This window comes from Gymnoscopelus braueri (assembly GCF_963280865.1).
Source record: "Gymnoscopelus braueri genome assembly, contig: SCAFFOLD_200, whole genome shotgun sequence".
Classification (NCBI taxonomy): Eukaryota; Metazoa; Chordata; class Actinopteri; order Myctophiformes; family Myctophidae; genus Gymnoscopelus; species Gymnoscopelus braueri.
In genome coordinates, this window is record NW_027660395.1 from 1 (window position 1) to 19,971 (window position 19,971).

Consider the following 19,971-nt stretch of genomic DNA (forward strand, 5'->3'; position numbering starts at 1 on the left):
GACATGCAGGGCAGTGGTACGGTCTTTCTCCTGTGTGTGTCCTTTCATGTTCTAATAAATGCCGTCTTCGGACGAAGCCTCTCCTGCATACAGAACAGTGGTACGGTCTCTCGGAGGTATGTCTCAGCAGTTGGTGCGTCTTCAGACAGCCTAGCTGTGCATAACTCACTCCACATTCGGAGCATGAGTAAGGTCTCTCCCCAGTGTGCACTCTTTGGTGGACGACCAGGCTTGTTTTCCGCTTGAATTGCTTTCCGCAGACGGTACAGTCATACGGTCTGTCCCCCGAGTGTGTTGCCATGTGGCGCAACACATGGCAAGGTCTAGTAAATGATTTCTCACAAACTGAACAATGGTGAGAACCTTGCAATTTGTGGTTTTCCTGCTTCAAATCATCTTCTGCTGATGGACATGGATTCTCAGTGTCAGAAACAATACACCCACCTGTAAGAAACAAACTCACGTTGTTAATAAGACACTTGTCATTCTTTTTTACAATGAGCAAAAAGTTACCAATGCGGAAGAGAGGTTTCCGGCAGACACAGCTCAAAATCTTAACAATAATGAATGTTTTTTGGACTTAATATTTCTTCACCTTTATCACCTTTATCAATAAGTTGCTGACTGTCTTTCATACTCTCGTCTGTATCTTCCTCCTCTCCGAATGTGTCTTCATGATCAGTTTCTCCTTCCTCCATTTACTCAACTGGGTTCCTCAGATGACAGAACAAGGTCAGGACCTCCGGCACGGACGGATCTGCAGTTGATTTATCAGCTCTAAGCTTCATGAAAAACAGGAGAGAATGGAATACCAGGCATCATTTTACACTTCTGGCCTAAATGCATGACAATGATCTTGAATTCAAATCTATCTTAAGCTGAGCTCACACTAGGAAAATTGGGCCGATTTAGTGTCTGAGTTCATCCCTCCCAATAGTCGTGGGTGGTTATGTTCCAGATTTGAGGCTGGATGGAACAGATTACCCTTACAGTATGTTACGGGTTTACAGATTCAATCTTTAAACCTCCAGATGTGCTTGACGTTTAGGATTTAAAATATTTTTTTGAGCGGAAGAGACAATGGGCCAGATTCACTAAGCTGGTCGTAAATAACGTGTAAATAAAGTGACTAAAGGAGGGTGTATTTTCTCTAAGCACAAACTGATGTGCAATTCACAAAAGGGTGTGTAAATCCATGAAATGTGAGGACCACAGTTGTATGTCATGATGAATCCGGACGGCTAGATTACATTTAAATGAGTAAATGCTCATTCTCTGACACCAATGTACAGGTGTTCAAACTAGTGGAGTACAGATTTAACCTTCTGGGCCACAGTGAGTAATGTTTGGATCGATTCTGTGACTGCATCGGGTGCTGTCTTAGCTCCTTGCGTTGCGCTGAGCACTGGAGGCCTCAACTCTCAATACAACTTCAACGATAGAAATGATGAGGTGGTTTCCTTCTCATTACTCTGTTTTTCTTTGCTGCAGTTAAACCAGCCAATTTAGAGATTAGAGATTAATCATCATTTAATGGGTATGTTTTTTTAAATCAATTCTATCAGAGAGAAATAATGCAAAACGCAGGCATGTGGCTCTCGCTCTCACACACACACTCAAAAATAGCTGATCTACAAGCGGTGTGACGCGTTGTGAACTTGTGGATCGGCTATTTTTTTCAAATGTATGCAGCAGAGCAACTACTGAAGGTTTCTTTAAGAGTTGGCACCTAAACATTGTGGGCACCTCAATATTAAATTGGCAATTTATTGCAAAATGTTTTTTAAAAGACAGTTGATCATTATCAGACCTAAATTTACCCTTTAACTTCTTGTTTTGATATGGCTAGCCCACATGTTTAGTTAATTATCTTAAATTTCAAATGTTCAAATGATGTACATGCCTACTTTACATTATTTCATACCATGTTCCATGTTGATTTTTTGTTAAATAGCCAATTTAATAATGAGGTGCCCACAGTGTTTAGGTGCCCACTCTTTCGGTTACCATTTTGCTAGTCTTAGCTACCACCCCCCCAGATTGCCCTGTAATGTCAGCAGCAAAGCCCGTACTTCTCCAAACATGTACAAATACAAAATATAAAGTGCTTACCCACGTGCCCCAAATGTTAACTCTGTGTCCGGCGTGTTTGTCTAGTATTTGTCCAATGTATTAGTCCATATTGTTCAATAAAGAAGTGTTTTAATCCCGTCTGTGGCCGAACACCATTTGCCCCCCCTCCCCCTCGTTTACTTCCTGTTTACATCTTACATCGAGTTAAATTCCGGATGCGCCCCGTGACTACCGCCCATCGGGAACATCCGACAGAGTCGGCCACAGACGGGATTAAAACACTTCTTAATTGAAAAATATGGACTAATACATTGGACAAATACTCCGGACACCGAGTTAACATTTGGGCCACGCGGGTAAGCACCTTATATTTTGTATTTGTACATGTTTGGAGAAGTACTAGCCCTGAAACATGACTGTCATACCATGACAGTCATGGTGCCGAGTCCCCCTGGTCTAAAGTTGTGTTCGATTTTTTCACATTGCCATCTCTCACATAAACATAAACGTTCAGATTTCAAATATAAAGTGCTTACCACCGAGCCACGGATGTTACAAGGCGATGCGGACCGCGATGAGTACCCGTATCTCCCGTATTGTTCAATAAAAAGCATTTTAATCCCATCGCCGGCCATTTTCTTTTTTTTGTTTTGTAATGTATCAGAGTGCAATACACCTCCCAACCATTAGTGTCGCATGGTTGAAAGTATCGGAGACAATTTGGAGAAAATGGCCGGCGATGGGATTAAAATGCTTTTTATTGAACAATACGGGAGATACGGGTACTCATCGCGGTCCGCATCGCTTTGTAACATCCGTGGCTCGGTGGTAAGCACTTTATATTTGAAATCTGAACGTTTATGTTTATGTGAGAGATGGCAATGTGAAAAAATCGAACACAACTTTAGACCAGGGGGACTCGGCACCATGACGCTTGTATACAAGCGTCATGTGAACCATGGCTAGAGAAGTACGGGCTTTGCTGGTGACATTTCAGGGCAATCTGGGGTGGGGGGGGGGTAGCTAAGACTCTCGTAGAGATACAAAATTGACAAAAATCGATTAAATACATCTACGAGAGTCTTGATCAAAGGTTCCCATCTTACCGATATTTGGAGTTAATAATGTCAAGGTAACAACCCAAACCTACACTAGTAGGGAAGATAGCTGTGCTAATTTGCTATGAGAAATGTGTTCAGCGCTCGTTCAGGTTGACTCAACTCAACGGTACTGTGTATGAGCTATGAGGCCTAGAGGCTCGTCGTGAAGCGGCCGAGCAAGCAAGTTTTAGGTGAGTATCCACGCCAACCAGCCTGAAACTCAACTGTTCAGTATGAAAATGGTAAACGTATAATGTTTGAACAAATATATTTATTTGCATTTTATTTGAGTCTGTTCGAAACTCACCTCGCTCCAACGGCACACTTCTTCTTCTTCTGTTTCCGGCAAATATATAGCTAGCAGCAAAGCGTCGTCGTACTGCCTCCCACTGTTGGGATTAAGGTACTGCTCCATCATCCTCCATGCGTATACCAGTGGTTCTCAAAAGTGGGGGCCATCCGGGGACACCCCGGCCCGGGGGGTCCTTGAGAGGGTTCCAGGGGGTCCCCAATGCAATCAGTTTAACCACTTCAACCCTATACCTCAGATAGTTGAATAAGCTCACAACGACTTGCGATGCCATGTGAATGCTACGCGTTGTGAGCTTGTTGATCTGCTGTTTAAATAAATAATAAAACAGAAACATTTGGAATGTTTCTGAAACGTTTTAACAATGCAAATCTTGTATGGGTGTCCCTCCCTGGCACAAAACATTTTCAGATGGGGTCCACAAATACATTGGGGTCTGTGACTTTAAAGAGTTTGACAACCACAAGTCTACACTACAGGCTCTACAGACAGAAGAGAAGAGAAATAAAGAATAATTAGTTATGTTTTGATACAAAAAAAGGGGGATTAGTTCATATTGGTGTGAAGCAAACATAAATTGTATTTCCAATAGGGGCTAAAATTCTGTATATGTATGCACATTACGTTTAGGATAATTGAATGCTTAACACACATAGGTGTAATTTGTGTTTCCTGCTGCTGAACCAATTAAATGAAGGTATGGGACACTGAACTGGAACAGGAAACTGGTATGCCACCTTCTGGAATCCTGTGACTAGTTACAATTAAATGTATAATTTAGGCATTTAGCAAACGCTCTTAACCAGAGCAACTTACAATTAGCAAGGTAAACCCATATGGTACATTAAATTCAGAGAGACAGTGTAGTGCCTCAGTAAACTTTAACATCGTGGCCAAGAATGCCTATGTAACAAAAACATGGCATATATCAGACATCAGAGGCTACATGAATTTCGAGATCCACAATGGAGCCATGGTGTTACCAATGGGATCTAGAGTCCACGTGATCTTGTGTTCATTAAAGAGACTGTAATGAGGAAAACAATGGATATATTTTTTCACCTCAACCCTTAAAATAAATAGTCAGCGTTGTAATAGTTTCGTTTATATAGAAAGAAATTATCAACACCAATGCCATAAAATGGGCATCATCAATGCATTAAATAATAGTCCTAATGATACATTATACACCCACCACATTCAGCATTAGGAGACTATTGTTTTTTCTTCACTACATGACCAGTCATATTTGCCTCTGACCACAGTCAGTTTGACACCTGGAAGGTCCTGTGTCCTGCCACCCTCCACCAGCACCACATTGTGCACCTGTAGGTTGTGTCCCTCTCCAGGAAGGAAGACCACTGCTTCTTTCCCGTTAGACAGACGAACTCTGGCCAGTTTCGTTTCTTGGGCTTTCAGTTGAGGACGACCGAATGTAGCACAGACAGGTTTAGGTGATTTGGGTTTCCCTTGACGGTGCATTTGGTTCAGGGTTGCCATGATCTTGATAAGGTCCGGTCCCGCCCATGTGGAGGAAGACTGGGACACTGCAGATATTGTATGTACAACACTTAAATGATCAAATTAGAAACTGGTATAGCCTTTTTAAACAACAAACCAGAAATATGAATCCCTTTAATTATCAATAAAGATATACAAGAAACATACCAGACAATAATTGAAGACAGGATTATTATATGAGAATAAAACAAGTAAACATCCTTAAGCTCTTTCTCATTGACACCCTTCCCTGTTTAAGGCCACCTCCAGGGAACCTCCTTCGTAACAGTTCACATTAATGCTTGCCTTTTCTGTCACACAAATTGAAATATCCACTACCAGCACCACAATACAGAAACAATACAGAAAATGCCATTTCATAAATGGTTGATCATATGGATTGTCTCTTTCCATCCGACTTCCTGTAACAAGTGTTCTGCTATACATACAGTAATTGTACACTAATATAACAATCAGCCTATGAAAATTGTAACACAGCAAGTATGATTGAATTTAAAGCAGAGTTGGTTCTGTGAGATTTGCCAATCAAACAGAACTAAAGACAGGTACTATGAGCTGCTGGACACATTCCTTCATTTCAAATTGAAACATAATTTCATACTTATACTTATGAGTCAATTCATTGTACTTTAACAAACTGAAAACTTGCCTTGCTAAAGTGATCCCATGACATCGTCCCTGCAAAACAAACAAAACAAAAGTTAACTCAATCTATTATGGTCTTCACATGCCACACAAGAATTCCAGACGACGGTTGGACTTATCTTTGTAAAAATATTTAACTCAATAAGATGAAGCTCAACTTTTAACCTATTAAAATACACTGCTGCCCCATAGTGGAAAGGTATTTTGCAGTGTGAAGCACTCTGCCATGGAGCTCTCACTGTGTACTAGCAAAAATGATGAAATGCATGTTACAGTAGGTAATTTACCCCCCCCCCCCCCCCCCCAGTGGCGTAACGCAGAATCGCGGGGCCTCCCCGCGGGAGTTTCACGTGAGGCCCAGTACATGCACGCGCGCAGCGTGCACAACCCCTCGCGCATGCGCTTAAAATTTCGGGTCTAATTCAGTCTAATTCGGTTCTATTTGACCAATATAAATCAACTTTTTTCTTTTTTTTTGCTGTAAAAATATTTGTATCAGTGCAGGCGGGGCCCCCCCTGCTGGTGGCCCCCCCGCACCGCATCACTTGCTACCCCTCAGTTACGCCACTGCCCCCCCCCCTGCCAAGTGGGTGCTGCAATTTTGGCTAAAAATATGCATGTACTAGAATAAAGTTCGTAATGTAAGGGTTTATACAAACAGTACCATCCTTTGTAAAGTTGAAAACTGAGATTAAGCTATTACAGAAACCAATCATAATTAAAACCCTTACAAGGCGCTGGTGTCGCCGCAGGGCGCTGGAAAAGCTGAAGCTCCTCTCACAGACCATGCAGGTGTAGGGCTTCTCCCCTGTGTGGATCCTCTGGTGCTCAGTCATGTGGACCTGCTGGGTGAAGTTTTTCCCACAGGTAGGACACTGGTAGGGACGCTCTCCTGAGTGGATCCTCAGGTGTTTCACCAGCGCTGAGGCCTTCTGACAGTCTCTGCCGCACACTGGGCAGCAGTGCTTTGGTTTGCCGTTGTTGCCTTCCTGGCTCTCCGTGCAGCCATTTTGGTCTGACGAAGGTGGCAAGATGGTAAATAAATGTAATGATGGATGACAAATACTGCTACTGATAGTTTAGTTTGAATATAGGATCATCACTCCTAGTCCTAATTTGCTGCCACTTACCGATTATAACAGGCTTCCAGCTCTCTTCCTCACCATCTGAATTAATCAAACCGCTGACACAACCTTCCTCGTTCTCCGTTTTGATATCCACATCCAAAACGGAACCTTTTTCCCTGTTTGAGTCACCATGGTTACCAAATTTGGGTGCTGAGGTGAAGGAGGTGTTGAATTGGCCATCTGCATCCTGAAAAAAAAGACAATGCACAATTTCTTCATGAAATTTATATTACTAGAGGCCACGTAGCGGCCCGAACATCGACAGTTCGTACCTACGTCACACTGCCGATCCAACCAATAGGTTTGAGTCATAGTGTTGGGGGCTTTGTCAGAGTATCCATAGTAGAGGCCTGTCTTTGTCTCTTTTGCGCCCATATATGGAGATGTCTGTTTCTGTCTGTCTACCTGTGTCTCTATAATAGCCATATATGGAGATATGCATCTATCAGTCATTGTTCCCTTTTATGCCCATATATGGGCCCTGATGTCATCAGTATATGCACATATATTGAAATGCCCATATTGGTTGGATCAGCGGTTCTGGACAACTGGATATCTGAACTACTCGATGGCGGGAACCGCAATCCCTCGAGTCCTTGCCGCTGCGTGCGCCAAGTTTGAAGTCGGTCGGGTCCCATATATGCACATGGCCATATATGGGCATAGCGGTCGGATCTTTGGCTCTGGACAACTCTGTATCTATCAGTCCTTGGCCCTTCTATGCCCATATAAGGAGATCGCTGATGTCATCAGTATATACTGTATGTACTATATATGGAGCTGACTGATTTGTTTGTGGCAGATGCCATGACGACACATTGATGTTAGACAACACACTCCATATTTGGGCGTAGCTGCATTGGGAACTCCTTCTATAGAGCGTCGCAGTTCCCGCCCACTTCCTGTTTTTTTTGGTGCCGGAAGAAAAAACTCAATGCATTTTTCCATTGACATTTCCAAAAATATTTATATCTATTAATTTAAGCCTCGAATCAAGCCATCATGACATGACATGAATCATGACCATAAACGTTTGATTCTGTGATTTCTTTTTTGTTGAAAACGGCAAAACAAAGGGTATTTATTAAATATAGTATATCATATAATTAAATATAAAATAAAAAAAAATCACAGAAAAAAACGTTTTATGGTCATGATTCATGTCATCTCGTGATGGCTTGATTCGAGGCTTAAATTAATAGATATAAATATTTTTGGAAATGTCAATGGAAAAATGCATTGAGTTTTTTCTTCCGGCACCAAAAAAAAACAGGAAGTGGGCGGGAACTGCGACGCTCTATTGCTGAATCATAGGTCCGCCTGCCCGCCGGACGGCTGACCCTCCCATTAGCCAATTTTAATATAGGTTAGAAGCGGACTGAAGGGGCATCACATGTTTCGTATGTGACACGTGGTCGCCTAAAACCTCACTAACAAACGGGACTACAGTATGAGTGGACTTGGGAATTGACAGAATGACAAAATTGGGGGGGAAATATTCACCAACGCATTCATATCATTTATACATGCGCTCTGTGAGTGTAAACCTTAGAGTGAAAAGAGGTTGATGATGTGTAGTTTCCTTGCCATGTTGTAACTCCAAATATTTGTGAGATATCTTGCTATGTGGATTAGAAATTGATCATCTAAAATAGTCAAAACACGTCTCAAAGTCACTCTATTAGCACATAAACAAACGCCAAAAACATTTATGGATAATTATGGATACCCCGCCCTACTGCTATTGGTACTGCCGCCAAATGTGTTGGTATGTGACAACACTAACTTGTACAAGAGCTGGGCAATTATTGTAAGCTCGAACAGATGTGGAACTAAAGCCACAATTACCAAGGGAATTGCAATCAAAAGCTTCTAAGCAATTTAGTCAATCATGCATTTTTGTCAAACAAATATATTCATGGCAAAAATGCAGAATTTCACCTGGTCCTGTCCACCTGATGGCAGTGAACCATTCATAGAGAGTGACTCTGTGATGACTCCTTCCCTTTTGTGGATTGTTTGGTGCTTTCTGAAAGCTTTCTTGGTGGAGAATCTTTCCTTGCACAGATCACACTGGTACCGTCCAGTATGGGACATCATCACATGTTCCTGCAGGCTGGATTTTGTGGTGAAACCACTGTCACAGATCTCACACACATGCTGCAGCCCACTCCGATGGAGGAGATTGTGCTGATCCAGTTTCTCAGGTGTTCGATTGGGTGTTTCCTTTAAAAATATGAAGATACCACACTGTCTTTCATTTGGACAATCAATATAGACAACTGCATACCATGCCTATCTGTAAAAGAAAACTACTGTATACATAATATGTATACTATACTAGTATTATATTATACTACAATAGACAATGAAAAGTCTGATCCTTCATCGCAGATGTCTTTAAACTCTACATTAATGGCAACAAAGAAACAATCCTCCCATTGTTTCGGTGTTTAAACCCATGACGAAGAGCACCAGGATTGACTGATGAATGATCCATGTCTCACCTTGCTAGTGTTCTCTTCAGGATTCAACGTATCTCCATCTACTGTATGTATACACATATGTTTCTTCAGCAAGCCGGGACGATTGAAGCTCTTCCAGCACAGAGGGCAAGGGTGGGACTTCTGTCCTGTGTGCAAGCGCAAATGATCATTCAAAGATGACAATGATGTGAAAACTTTGTCACAGAGAGAGCAGGAGTGAAGGTTTTTCTCTGTGTGAGATTTTTGGTGATCCCTCAGCACTGTCGTTGAAGCAAAGCATTTGGGACATGAAGGGCAGTGGTAGGGTCTTTCTCCGGTGTGCGTCCTTTCATGTTGCCTTAAATTTAGTTTATCGATGAAACCTCTCCCACATACAGAGCAGTGGTACGGTCTTTCTGAGGCATGTCTCAGCAGCTGGTGCCTCTTCAGACAGGCAATCTGTGGATAACTAACTCCACACTCAGAGCACGAGTAAGGTTTCTCCCCAGTGTGCACTCTTTGGTGGACGACCACATGTTCTTTCTGCTTGAATTGCTTGCCACAGAATGGACAGCTATACGGTCTGTCCCCCGAGTGTGCTGCCCGAATGTGGCGCTCCACATGGTAAGCTCTAGTAAATGATTTCCCACAAACTGAACAATGGTGAGGACCTTTCATTTTGCAGTTTTCCTGCTTCAAATTACCTTCTGCTGATGTACAAGGATTCTCAGTGTCAGAAACAACACCCCCTCCTGTAAGACACAAACTCACGTTGTTAATAAGACACTTATCGTTCTTTTTTTTAAATGAGCAGAAAGTAACCAATATGGAAGTTAGGTTTCAGGCAGACTCAGGCCAAAATCTTAACAGTAGTACTAGTAATATGAATGGTTTTGATAAATCCTAATTTGCTGCCACTTAACGATTTTAAACAGGCTTCCAGTTCTCTTCCTCACCATATGAATAAGTCAAACCACTGACAGGACCCTCCTCATTCTCCATTTTGATATCCTCATCCAAAACTGAACCTTTTTCCCAGTTCGGGTCACCATAGTTACCAAATATGGGTGCTGAGATGAAGGAATCAGAGGTGTTGAATTCGCCATCCGCATCCTGAAAAAAAGGACGACAATGCACCATTTAATCTATCTATCTATAGTATATACACGTATACTGTGTGTGTGTGTGTGTGTGTGTAATATATATATATATATATATATATATATACCATTCTTGAGAATCGGGACAAAACCTTTATTAATTTTTTTTATATATTCTTCAATTATGCCAGGAAAATATATTTTAAAAGATCAAAGTGTTGACTATTAAACCATGTAATGGGCCAACCTCCCTTACAAAAAAACACATTTAAAAAAAAGTTGATGGCAAAAGTACATTCTTACACCTATCAATACACATGGTTAGTTTTTATGCTTTTAACAAAAAACAAACAAAGAAACAATCTTCCCATTGTTTCAGTGTTTAAACCCATGATGAAGAGCACAACGACTGACTGATGAATGATCGATGTCTCACCTTGCTAGTGTTGTCTTCAGGATTCAAAGTATCTCCATCTCCTGTGTGTATACACATGTGTTTCTTCAACAAGCCTGGACGATTAAAGCTCTTCCAGCATAGAGGGCAAGGGTGGGGTCCTGGCTGTCCTTTGTGCTTTCTCAAATGATCTTTCAAAGATGTTGATGAGCAGAAAACCTTGTCACACAGTGAGCAGGAGTGGAGGTTTTCCTCTGTGTGAGATTTTTGGTGCTCCTTCAGCCCTGTCGTTGAAGCAAAGCGTTTGGGACATACAGGGCAGTGGTAGTAGGGTCTTTCTCCTGTGTGTGTCCTTTCATGTTGTATTAAATATCGTCTTTGGATGAAGCCTCTCCTGCATACAGAACAGTGGTACGGTCTCTCTGAGGTATGTCTCAGCAGCTGGTGTCTCTTCAGACAGCCTAGCTGTGCATAACTCTCTCCACACTCAGAGCACGAGTAAGGTCTCTCCCCGGTGTGCACTCTTTGGTGGACGACCAGGCTTGCTTTCTGTGTGAATCGCTTGCTACAGTACGGACAGCTGTACGGTTTGTCCCCCGAATGTGTTACCATGTGGCGGTCCATATTCGAACGTTTAGTGAATGCTTTCCTACAAACTGAACAATGGTGAGGACCTTTTATTTTGCAGTTTTCCTGCTGCAAATCGCCTTCTGCTGATATACAAGGATTCTCAGTGTCAGAAACAATACCCCCTCCTGTAAGACACAAACTGATATTGTTAATAAGACACATAGTTATTTTTTTACAATGAGAAAAAGTAACCAATGCAGAAGTTTCCAGCAGACTCAGCCCAAAATCTTAACAGTGTTATGAATGGTTTTGATCAATCCTATTTTGCTGGCACTTAACGATGATAACAGGCTTCCAGTTCTCTTCCTCACCATATGAATTAATCAAACCGCTGACAGAACCCTCCTCGTTCTCTATTTTGATATCCTCATCCAAAACTGAACCTTTTCCCCTGTTTGAGTCACCATGGTTACCAAAGTTGGGTGCTGAGGTGAAGGAATCAGAGGTGTTGAATTGTCCATCTGCATCCTGGGAAAAAAAGACAGCACCATTTAATCTTAATATACTTCTTAATATACTTCTTAATATACACACACACACACCATATATATATATATATATATATATATATATATATATATATATATAGTAACTCAAAATATTTGTATCTTTCAGCTCATAAACAAACGCAAACAAAGTTGATTTTTTTGACTAATTAATGACCAATGGATATACCTCTGCTGGCTGCTGCTATTGGTACTACAGCCAAATGTGTGGATCTAAAGCCAAAATCACCCTTATCTGCTACTACAATTAGGAAAAAAAACGAAACGAAATACAATCAAGAGGTTCTATGCAATTTAGTCAATGCATTTGTCAAAATGTGTAAATTCACCTGTTCCTGTCCACCTAATGGCAGTGAACCATTCATGGTGAGAGTGACTCTGTTCCTCTTCCCTTTTGTGGATTGTTTGGTGCTTTCTGAAAGCTTTCTTGGTGGAGAATCTTTCCTTACACACCTCACACTGGTACCGTGTAGGACAACCAACATAGACAAGTGCATACCACGTCTTTCTGCAAAAGGCAACTACAGTACACATACTACCAACAGACAATGAAAAGTCTGATCCTTTGTCGCAGATGTCTTGACAAATATCTGTAAACTCTACAGTAATGGAAACAATCTTCCTATCGTTTCAGTGTTTAAAGCCATGATGAAGAGCACAAGGACTGACTGATGAATGATCTATGTCTCACCTTTCTAGTGTGGTCTTCAGGATTCAACGTATCTCCATCTCCTGTGTGTATACACATGTGTTTCTTAAGCAAGCCCGGACGATTGAAGCTCTCCCAGCATAGAGGGCAAGAGTGGGGTCCTGGCTGTCCTTTGTGCTTCCTCACATGATCTTTCAAAGATGATGATGAGGTGAAAATCTTGTCACACAGTGGGCAGGAGTGGAGGTTTTCTTTTGTGTGAGATTTTTGGTGATCGCTCAGCCCTGTCCTTGTAGCAAAGCGTTTGGGACATGAAGGGCAGTGGTAGGGTCTTTCTCCTGTGTGTGTCCTTTCATGTTCTAATAAATGCCGTCTTCGGATGAAGCCTCTCCTGCATACAGAGCAGTGGTACGGTCTCTCTGAGGTATGTCTCAGCAGCTGGTGCGTCTTCAGACAGCCTAGCTGTGCATAACGCACTCCACACTCGGAGCACGAGTAAGGTTTCTCCCCGGTGTGCATTCTTTGGTGGACGACCACATGTTCTTTCTGCTTGAATCCCTTGCCACAGAATGGACAGCTGTACGGTCTGTCCCCTGAGTGTGCTGCCCGAATGTGGCGCTCCACATGGTAAGCTCTAGTAAATGATTTCTCACAAACTGAACAATGGTGAGGACCTTTCATCTTGCAGTTGCCTTGCTTCAAATCACCTTCTGCGGATGGACAAGGATTCTCAGAGTCAAAAACATTATCTGTAATAAACAAACTCACGTTCTTAATAAGACACTTATCATTCTTTTTTACAGTGAGCAAAAAGTAACCAATGCGTAAGAGAGGTTTCCGGCAGACACAGCCCAGAATCTTAACAACAGTATTGAATGTTTTTTGGACTCAATATTTCTTCACCTTCATCACATTTATCAATATGACTGTCCTTCGTACTCTCGTCTGTATCTTCCTCTTCTCTGAAAGCGTCTTCACGATCTGTTTCTCCTTCCTCCATTTACTCAACTGGGTTTCTCAGATGACAGATGACAGATCTGCAGTTGATTTAGCAGCACTAGGCTTCATGAGAAACAGGAGAGAATTGCATTTTGTTCAATATATAAATATACAGTATCATATAAGCAGAAAAAAACAGATCACACAAATTTCCATTGTGTGACCATTTTCTGTGGTCATTGAGTAACAAATGAAGGTATAGTCTGTGGTCATTGAGTGACAAATGAATGTATTCCATAAACCATAGTTTCCTTAGAACAATAGTAGTAGTATATCTTCCTATAACCCAGCGATCGTGTGGTTGCAAATCAACCCAGGCCGCTTCTTCTAAGCCTCCACACCAAACTCCAAGGTTCTCACATTCCTCATGTACTCTCAAAAAATAAAACAGTTATATACGTATACGTATATGCAACAATAGTTTTTTTTTTTACAATCACAAGACAAAAACAGATCAACAATATGGATATCCTCTGAACCTTCTCATGCTTATTGAAAAACTCATTACATTTAAATGGGTAAATGCTCATTCTCTGACACCCATGTACAGGTGTTCAAACCATAGAGGTTCAAACTAGTTGAGTACATATTCAACCCTCTGGGCTACAGTGAGTAATGTTTGGATCGGTTCTGTCTTGGCTCCCTGCTCGAGCACTGGAGGCCTCTAATCTCAATATAGCTCTGGTCCATAGAAGGAGTTGATTGATTGATTGATTGATTGATGTACTTTATTTAGTAAGACATGAGAACAACAGTACATGGAAGTACAAATTCACAATACAAGGTCTACTAAACTGGAAGTCTCATAAAGCACTAAGCTTGTTTAAAATGAGATACCCACGCACACAAATCATGATGACAGCCGTTGCCCGCACACCCCCAGTAGCCTCTCGTCTCTAGTAAAAATTAAATAAAAAATAAATTAAAAAAACACTTTCACTTCACTACTCACCAAAACAAAGACGGTTTTAAAGTGTTGAAAGACTACTTTCTTTAGTGGGAACACTCAAATGGATTTTTTTCTATTAACAAGATCTGTAGGGGGCGCAGTGGAGTAACTAAAACATTTTCCCATCCAGTGGACTTTTATTTTCTGGCCAAAAAGCGTATTTTAGAGGTGAGGTGAGGGGCTCCGTGTGTTCCCACTGAGGACAGTAGGCTTTCAACATCTTAAAACCGTCTTTGTGTTGGTGAGTAGCGAAAGTGTATTTTTTTGGGCCGGAGTGGGGCTCCAAATCCGACCGGGAGATACACGCCCACCCAGGCCACCCCGTGCCCGCGCGCGAAGCGCGCGGGCGCGAATATCAGGCGCGCGCGCCGAAAATTTTTAGGGGGGCCCCCCATTTTTGGGGGGGGGGCCTTACATTTTTGGGGGGCCTTTACAGTTAAGTTACAACAATTTCACATGAGAAATGTATCATCTGATGTTATTGTTATTAGCCTTTGGGGGGCCTTTACAGTTAAAGGGATATTTCACTTTCAAAAAAACTTTTGGTCATTTTATCATCTACTCAGGCCTTTGTGAACCCCCCAGACAGTTTTTAAGTTACTTGATTAATTATTTAGATATTTGATATTCATTTTATCAGACACGCCCCCTTCCTATACAAACCCATTGTAACTTCAAACTCCATTTTAACCATGTTAGATTCATCAAAAACACCCGTCCTTGGTTCTGCTGACTCACCCTGCCCTCCTAATGCGTGAGGGGGCCGTGTTTTTTCAATTACTTTTTTCATTTATTTTTTATATATTTTTTGGAAAATGAAAAAAAAAAAATACAATAAAAGCAGTTGTGGTCAGGCAGGCCACTAAGGAGGCAGGCCACCGGGAATAGTCCCGGTCCTCCCGACGGCCAATCCGGGCCATCATGCTGCGCTACCGGGGGTGTGCGGGCAAGTGGTTAACGGCTGATAAGTAACATAGCGTTAAGGACAACTCCTTCTAACGCTATGTACCACAGCTAATCTCAAATTCCAACGATATATTGAGATTATGAGGTAGTTTCCATCATGGGATTTTCTTTGCTGCCGTTAAACCAGCCAGCAGAACTATCTTCTTACTTATGCAGTGTAAAGCTTAGAGATGAATCATTATTTAATAATAGAATGTTTTTTTAATCGATTCGATCATAGAGAAATAATGCAAAACGCAGGAGGTAGGCATGTGGCTGCCAAACGCTCTCGCTCTCTCTCTCACACACACACTCGAAAATAGCTGATCTACAAGTGGTGTGAGGCGTTGTAAACTTGTGGATCGGCTATTTTTTCTAATGTGTGCAGAGCAAGATTTCTTGCCGTATGTAGTAAGAGTGGGCACTGGGCACCTAAACACTGTGGGCACCTCGATGTTAAATTGGCTATTTATTCCAAAATGTAAAAGAAATAATTGAAAGTAATAAACCTGTGTGTGGGCCATATTACAGGTTTTGTAGAAATTTGTAGCAAATAGGTCTAACATTTCCAATGTTGAAATGTAAATGCCTACTTTACATTATTTCATACCATGCTCCAAAACATACATTTTTATTTTTTTTTATTTTTTTTAAAATAGCCAATGAGGTGCCCAGTCTGCCCAGTGTTTAGGTGCCCACTCTTCCGGTTACCATCTTGCCAATATTTGGAGTTAATGTCAAGATAACCCAAACCTAGTGACATTGTGCATTACATCCATGGCTTCTACACTAGTAGGGAAGATAGCTATGCTAATTTGCTATGAGAAATGTGTTCAGCGCTCGTCCAGGTTGACTCAACTCAACGGTACTATGTATGAGCAATGAAGGCCTAGAGGATCGTCGTGAAGCGACCGAGCAAGCAAGTTTTAGGCGTGCGAGTGTCCACGCCGACCAGCCTCAAACTCGAACTGTTTAGCATGAAAATGGTAAACGTATTAACTTTGAACAAATATATACATTTTCATTTTATTTGAGTCTCGAAACTCACCTCACTCCAGCTGCATTCTACTTCTTCGTTTTCTATCAAATAATACTGTAACTAGCAAACCGTTGGCGTACTGCCTCCCACTGTTGGGGTTAAGGTACTACCCATACACCAGTGGTTCTCATATGTTCTCAGAGCTGGAACAGGAAACTGGTATGCCACCTTCTGGAAAGGAAACCTGCGACTACAGTTACAATTCAATTTATAATTTAGGCATTTAACACACGCTCTTAACCAGAGTGACTTACAATATGTACATTTTAAATACATTTGAACATTTTGGTCAAGAAAGACAAGCCTAAGTAACAAAAACATGAGAACAAATACATGCATTGGCCGTCAGAACTAAATTAGGTTAAGTGCTACTGGTTCGGCATAGAACAGACAAACCACATTTGATTATGGAACTCAATGGGGCTCTGATCAGGCTGAAACCAAAATTAGAGTCATATCAGACGGCTGAAATCACAGGCTGGCCACATGAATTTTGAGATCTACAATGGAGCCACGCTGTTACCAATGGGATCTGGAGTCCACATGATCTTATGTTTTTAGTTCAACTAAGTTCTGGATTACTCCATATTAAAGAGACTGCAATGAGGGGGGAAAATGACATTTATTCACCTCAACCCTTAAAATAAATAGTCAGCGTTGTAAGCAGACAATAGTTTTGTTTGTACAGACAAATTATCAACTTTTTTGGCAAACACCAATGCCATAAAATGTGCATCATCGATGTATTAAATAATAGTCCCAATGATACATCATACACCCACCACATTCAGCATTAGGAGACTATTGTTTTTTCTTCACTACATGACCACAGTCATATTTGCCTCTGACCACAGTCAGTTTGACACCTGGAAGGTCCTGTGTCCTGCCACCCTCCACCAGCACCACGTTGTGCTCCTGTAGGTTGTGTCCCTCTCCAGGAATGAAGACCACTACTTCCTTCCCGTTAGACAGACGAACTCGGGCACATTTCCGATTTGCTGAGTTTGGTTTCTTGGGTTTCCGGATCATGGTCTTCAGAACCACTGCCTTCAGTTGAGGACGACTGAATGTAGCACCGACAGGTGTAGGTGGTGATTTGGGTTTCCCTTGACGGTGCATTTGGTTCAGAGTCGCCATTGTCCTGTTAAGGCATGGTCCTGTCCATGTGGAGGAAGACTGGGACACTGCAGAGATGTACAACACATAAGTATCAAATTAGAAAGTGGTATAGCTTTTGTAAACTTGCTTTTATAGCTTCACCCAGCTGATGGCTGCACAGGTGGCTTTGATGAGCACTAAAGGGGTAAAGTATCTTGCTCAGGAGGTGGAAGTGGCTACCTTCCGATTCCCAGACGACCTCTCTAGATTCAAGATCGCTTTATTTGTCATTTGTTTTCCATCTGCAAGCAGCTTTGAAAAAAAAAATATATATGTTTCTCCTAGTTAAAGACAGCAGAAATTCATAAATCAAATAATAGTGCAGAAAAATACTGTATCTAAAAATAAATCCTAAAAACTAGCAGAATTCATGTCTACCCACACTTAGTTTTTATGTCAAAAACTAAAAGATATGCAAGAAACATACTAGATATAAGATATAAGAATAAAGCAAGTAAATGCAGCAGATTGTTTTAGACCCATTTACCATTGTCTGTAAAGTGTGTGGTTTTTTTGTTGGTTTAAGCACCAGACAGGGTGTGACACATTTTGGGGGCATTGGTGGTTTAATGCCATTGTGCAACGATCATTCAAACATAAAATATTTGAGACAATGCATTTCTTTAAAATGTATTTCTTTACGCAGAAGTTAAAAGTGGTTACACTCTCATGTGAGGCTCCCATATCCGTTTAAAGGCTGCTGTGCCAACCCCAGGGAACTCCTTTGTAAAATGTGACCTTAACACTTGCCTTTTCTGTCACACAAATAGGAAGATTCAAACACTGTGGACCAGATATACTTCAAAATACTTAAGCCATTTGTAATGGCTGATTTGAAGTTGTCCCTTTCCATTTTAACTTAAATATAAAACTTAAACTGATGATACCTGCTGCAACAATTGTTCTGCAATGCAGAACTAATATGCCACTTAATGAGCCTATGAACAAATGTTGTTATTGTGATTGAATTTCACAAGTGATACATTTTTCACAAGGCTATTTAATTTAAAGCAGAGTTTGTTCCTCGAGTTATGCCAAACAAACAGAACCACAGAGGAGGTAATCAACAACAATCTGAAAACTTGCCTTGTAAAAGTGATGTCAACATTGGTCTAAAAGTAAGACTCCACAACGACATCGTCCCTGCAAAACAGAAATCATTATGAAGCTCAGACTTTCGATAATTATCTGTATATTATATTCGTCATCTTACGTGCATAGTTTAATGTATGATCGATGCTGAATCTGATTGATTGCTTGCCTTAGCTAGCCCAGCAGTCTTAGCAATCTTAGCTTGATGTTTGAAGCTAATGACCGTCCTTGCAAGGCAACACAGTTAAAACTAGTTTGCATGACTGTAGTTATATGGCGCTTTGTCAGTCATCATACATACCTGTTTGTATAATCCTCGACCTACGATATGCTGCGACTGTACACTTATTACGGTATGCTTATGGCTCTTTACCAATGAAGGACTTCTCTCAACATGCTATGCTTCACATGCCTGCTAGCAATGTTGCCAGATTGCGTGAGTGAAATAAGCAACTAGGTCTAGGAAAACAAGCACAAAAGAAGTAACTAGGCTAGGGCATTAGGCCATTATGAACACTTTAAACCTACTGAATACATTGAAAATAGCAGGTATACAAGCTCACAACGCGCCACGAGCTTGTATCTGCTATTTTCAATGGGGTTTGGGGACAGATACATATTAATTTGACAAGAAAATATGTGAGAACCACTGGATAAAATAATAAAAAACAACTGTGAAACAAGCCCAAAAAACAGGTCCCGCATTTACAAGCAACTTCACAGAAAGAATATTCCAAAGTCGCTTATAATAAGCAGACATGGCAACGCTGGCTGCTAGTGGGGCGGTATATGTAAGTGCAGGAAGTAGCTTTGTCAAAAAATAAAACTGCTTCTGGATTGAAGCGCAAATTTTTATCCATTAAAATACACTGCTGCCCCCTAGAGGAAAGGTCTTCTGCCGAATGAAGCCACAATAGTTGTGAATGACGCCCACTGACTCCATGGAAGGGCCTTCTTTCTGCATTGAGAAGAACTTCTTCTCAATGCACTGTGTAATGTAGGTAGTAGGTCAACGTACATTGAGCTACATTTACGTGCATAGGGCGAGAAAGTGTGTGTGTGTGTGTGTGTGTGTGTGTGTGTGTGTGTGTGTGTGTGTGTGTGTGTGTGTGTGTGTGTGTGTGTGTGTGTGTGTGTGTGTGTGTGTGTGTGTGTGTGTGTGTGTGTGTGTGTGCGTGCGTGCATGCGTGTATGGCGTCATGTACTGTATGTAATCATTAATCGTTAGATCACTAACACAAGGTGAGTTTGCATTATTGACCTTGAACA

At 41.4% G+C, this 19,971-nt stretch overlaps 2 protein-coding genes and 1 long non-coding RNA gene across 5 annotated transcripts; all 3 read right to left on the bottom strand.

Annotated features, from left to right (window-relative positions):
- Nucleotides 1–47: 47 nt before the first annotated feature.
- On the bottom strand, nucleotides 48–3,503 carry LOC308081595. 2 transcript variants are annotated; one of them, XR_013932874.1, is made up of 3 exons: nucleotides 3,481–3,503; nucleotides 605–782; nucleotides 48–444 (listed from the first exon to the last, which is right to left on the bottom strand). It is a non-coding gene; the product is annotated as an uncharacterized lncRNA (long non-coding RNA). The 2 variants fall into 2 exon arrangements; XR_013932875.1 differs by having other exon boundaries at nucleotides 596–782.
- A 1,949-nt stretch (nucleotides 3,504–5,452) lies between these two features.
- LOC308081588 (uncharacterized protein) lies at nucleotides 5,453–16,489 on the bottom strand. 2 transcript variants are annotated; one of them, XM_080457953.1, is made up of 12 exons: nucleotides 16,462–16,489; nucleotides 13,424–13,582; nucleotides 12,563–13,230; nucleotides 11,677–11,833; nucleotides 10,778–11,490; nucleotides 10,198–10,354; nucleotides 9,946–9,993; nucleotides 9,284–9,408; nucleotides 8,718–9,002; nucleotides 6,780–6,963; nucleotides 6,381–6,664; nucleotides 5,453–5,682 (listed from the first exon to the last, which is right to left on the bottom strand). In XM_080457953.1, exons 2-12 carry the CDS (start codon nucleotides 13,518–13,520, stop codon nucleotides 5,530–5,532), a joined length of 2,871 nt encoding a protein of 956 aa, XP_080314079.1. In that variant the 5' UTR covers nucleotides 13,521–13,582; nucleotides 16,462–16,489; the 3' UTR covers nucleotides 5,453–5,529. The 2 variants fall into 2 exon arrangements, with proteins under 2 accessions (XP_080314079.1, XP_080314078.1); XM_080457952.1 differs by having other exon boundaries at nucleotides 9,284–9,993.
- Nucleotides 16,490–17,055: 566 nt separating this feature from the next.
- On the bottom strand, nucleotides 17,056–19,116 carry LOC308081597 (small ribosomal subunit protein uS12m-like). Its single transcript, XM_080457960.1, has 3 exons — nucleotides 19,004–19,116; nucleotides 18,697–18,753; nucleotides 17,056–17,636 (listed from the first exon to the last, which is right to left on the bottom strand). The coding sequence occupies exons 2-3, from the start codon at nucleotides 18,746–18,748 to the stop codon at nucleotides 17,254–17,256; spliced, it is 435 nt and encodes a 144-aa protein (XP_080314086.1). The 5' UTR covers nucleotides 18,749–18,753; nucleotides 19,004–19,116; the 3' UTR covers nucleotides 17,056–17,253.
- Between the last annotated feature and the right edge of the window lie 855 nt (nucleotides 19,117–19,971).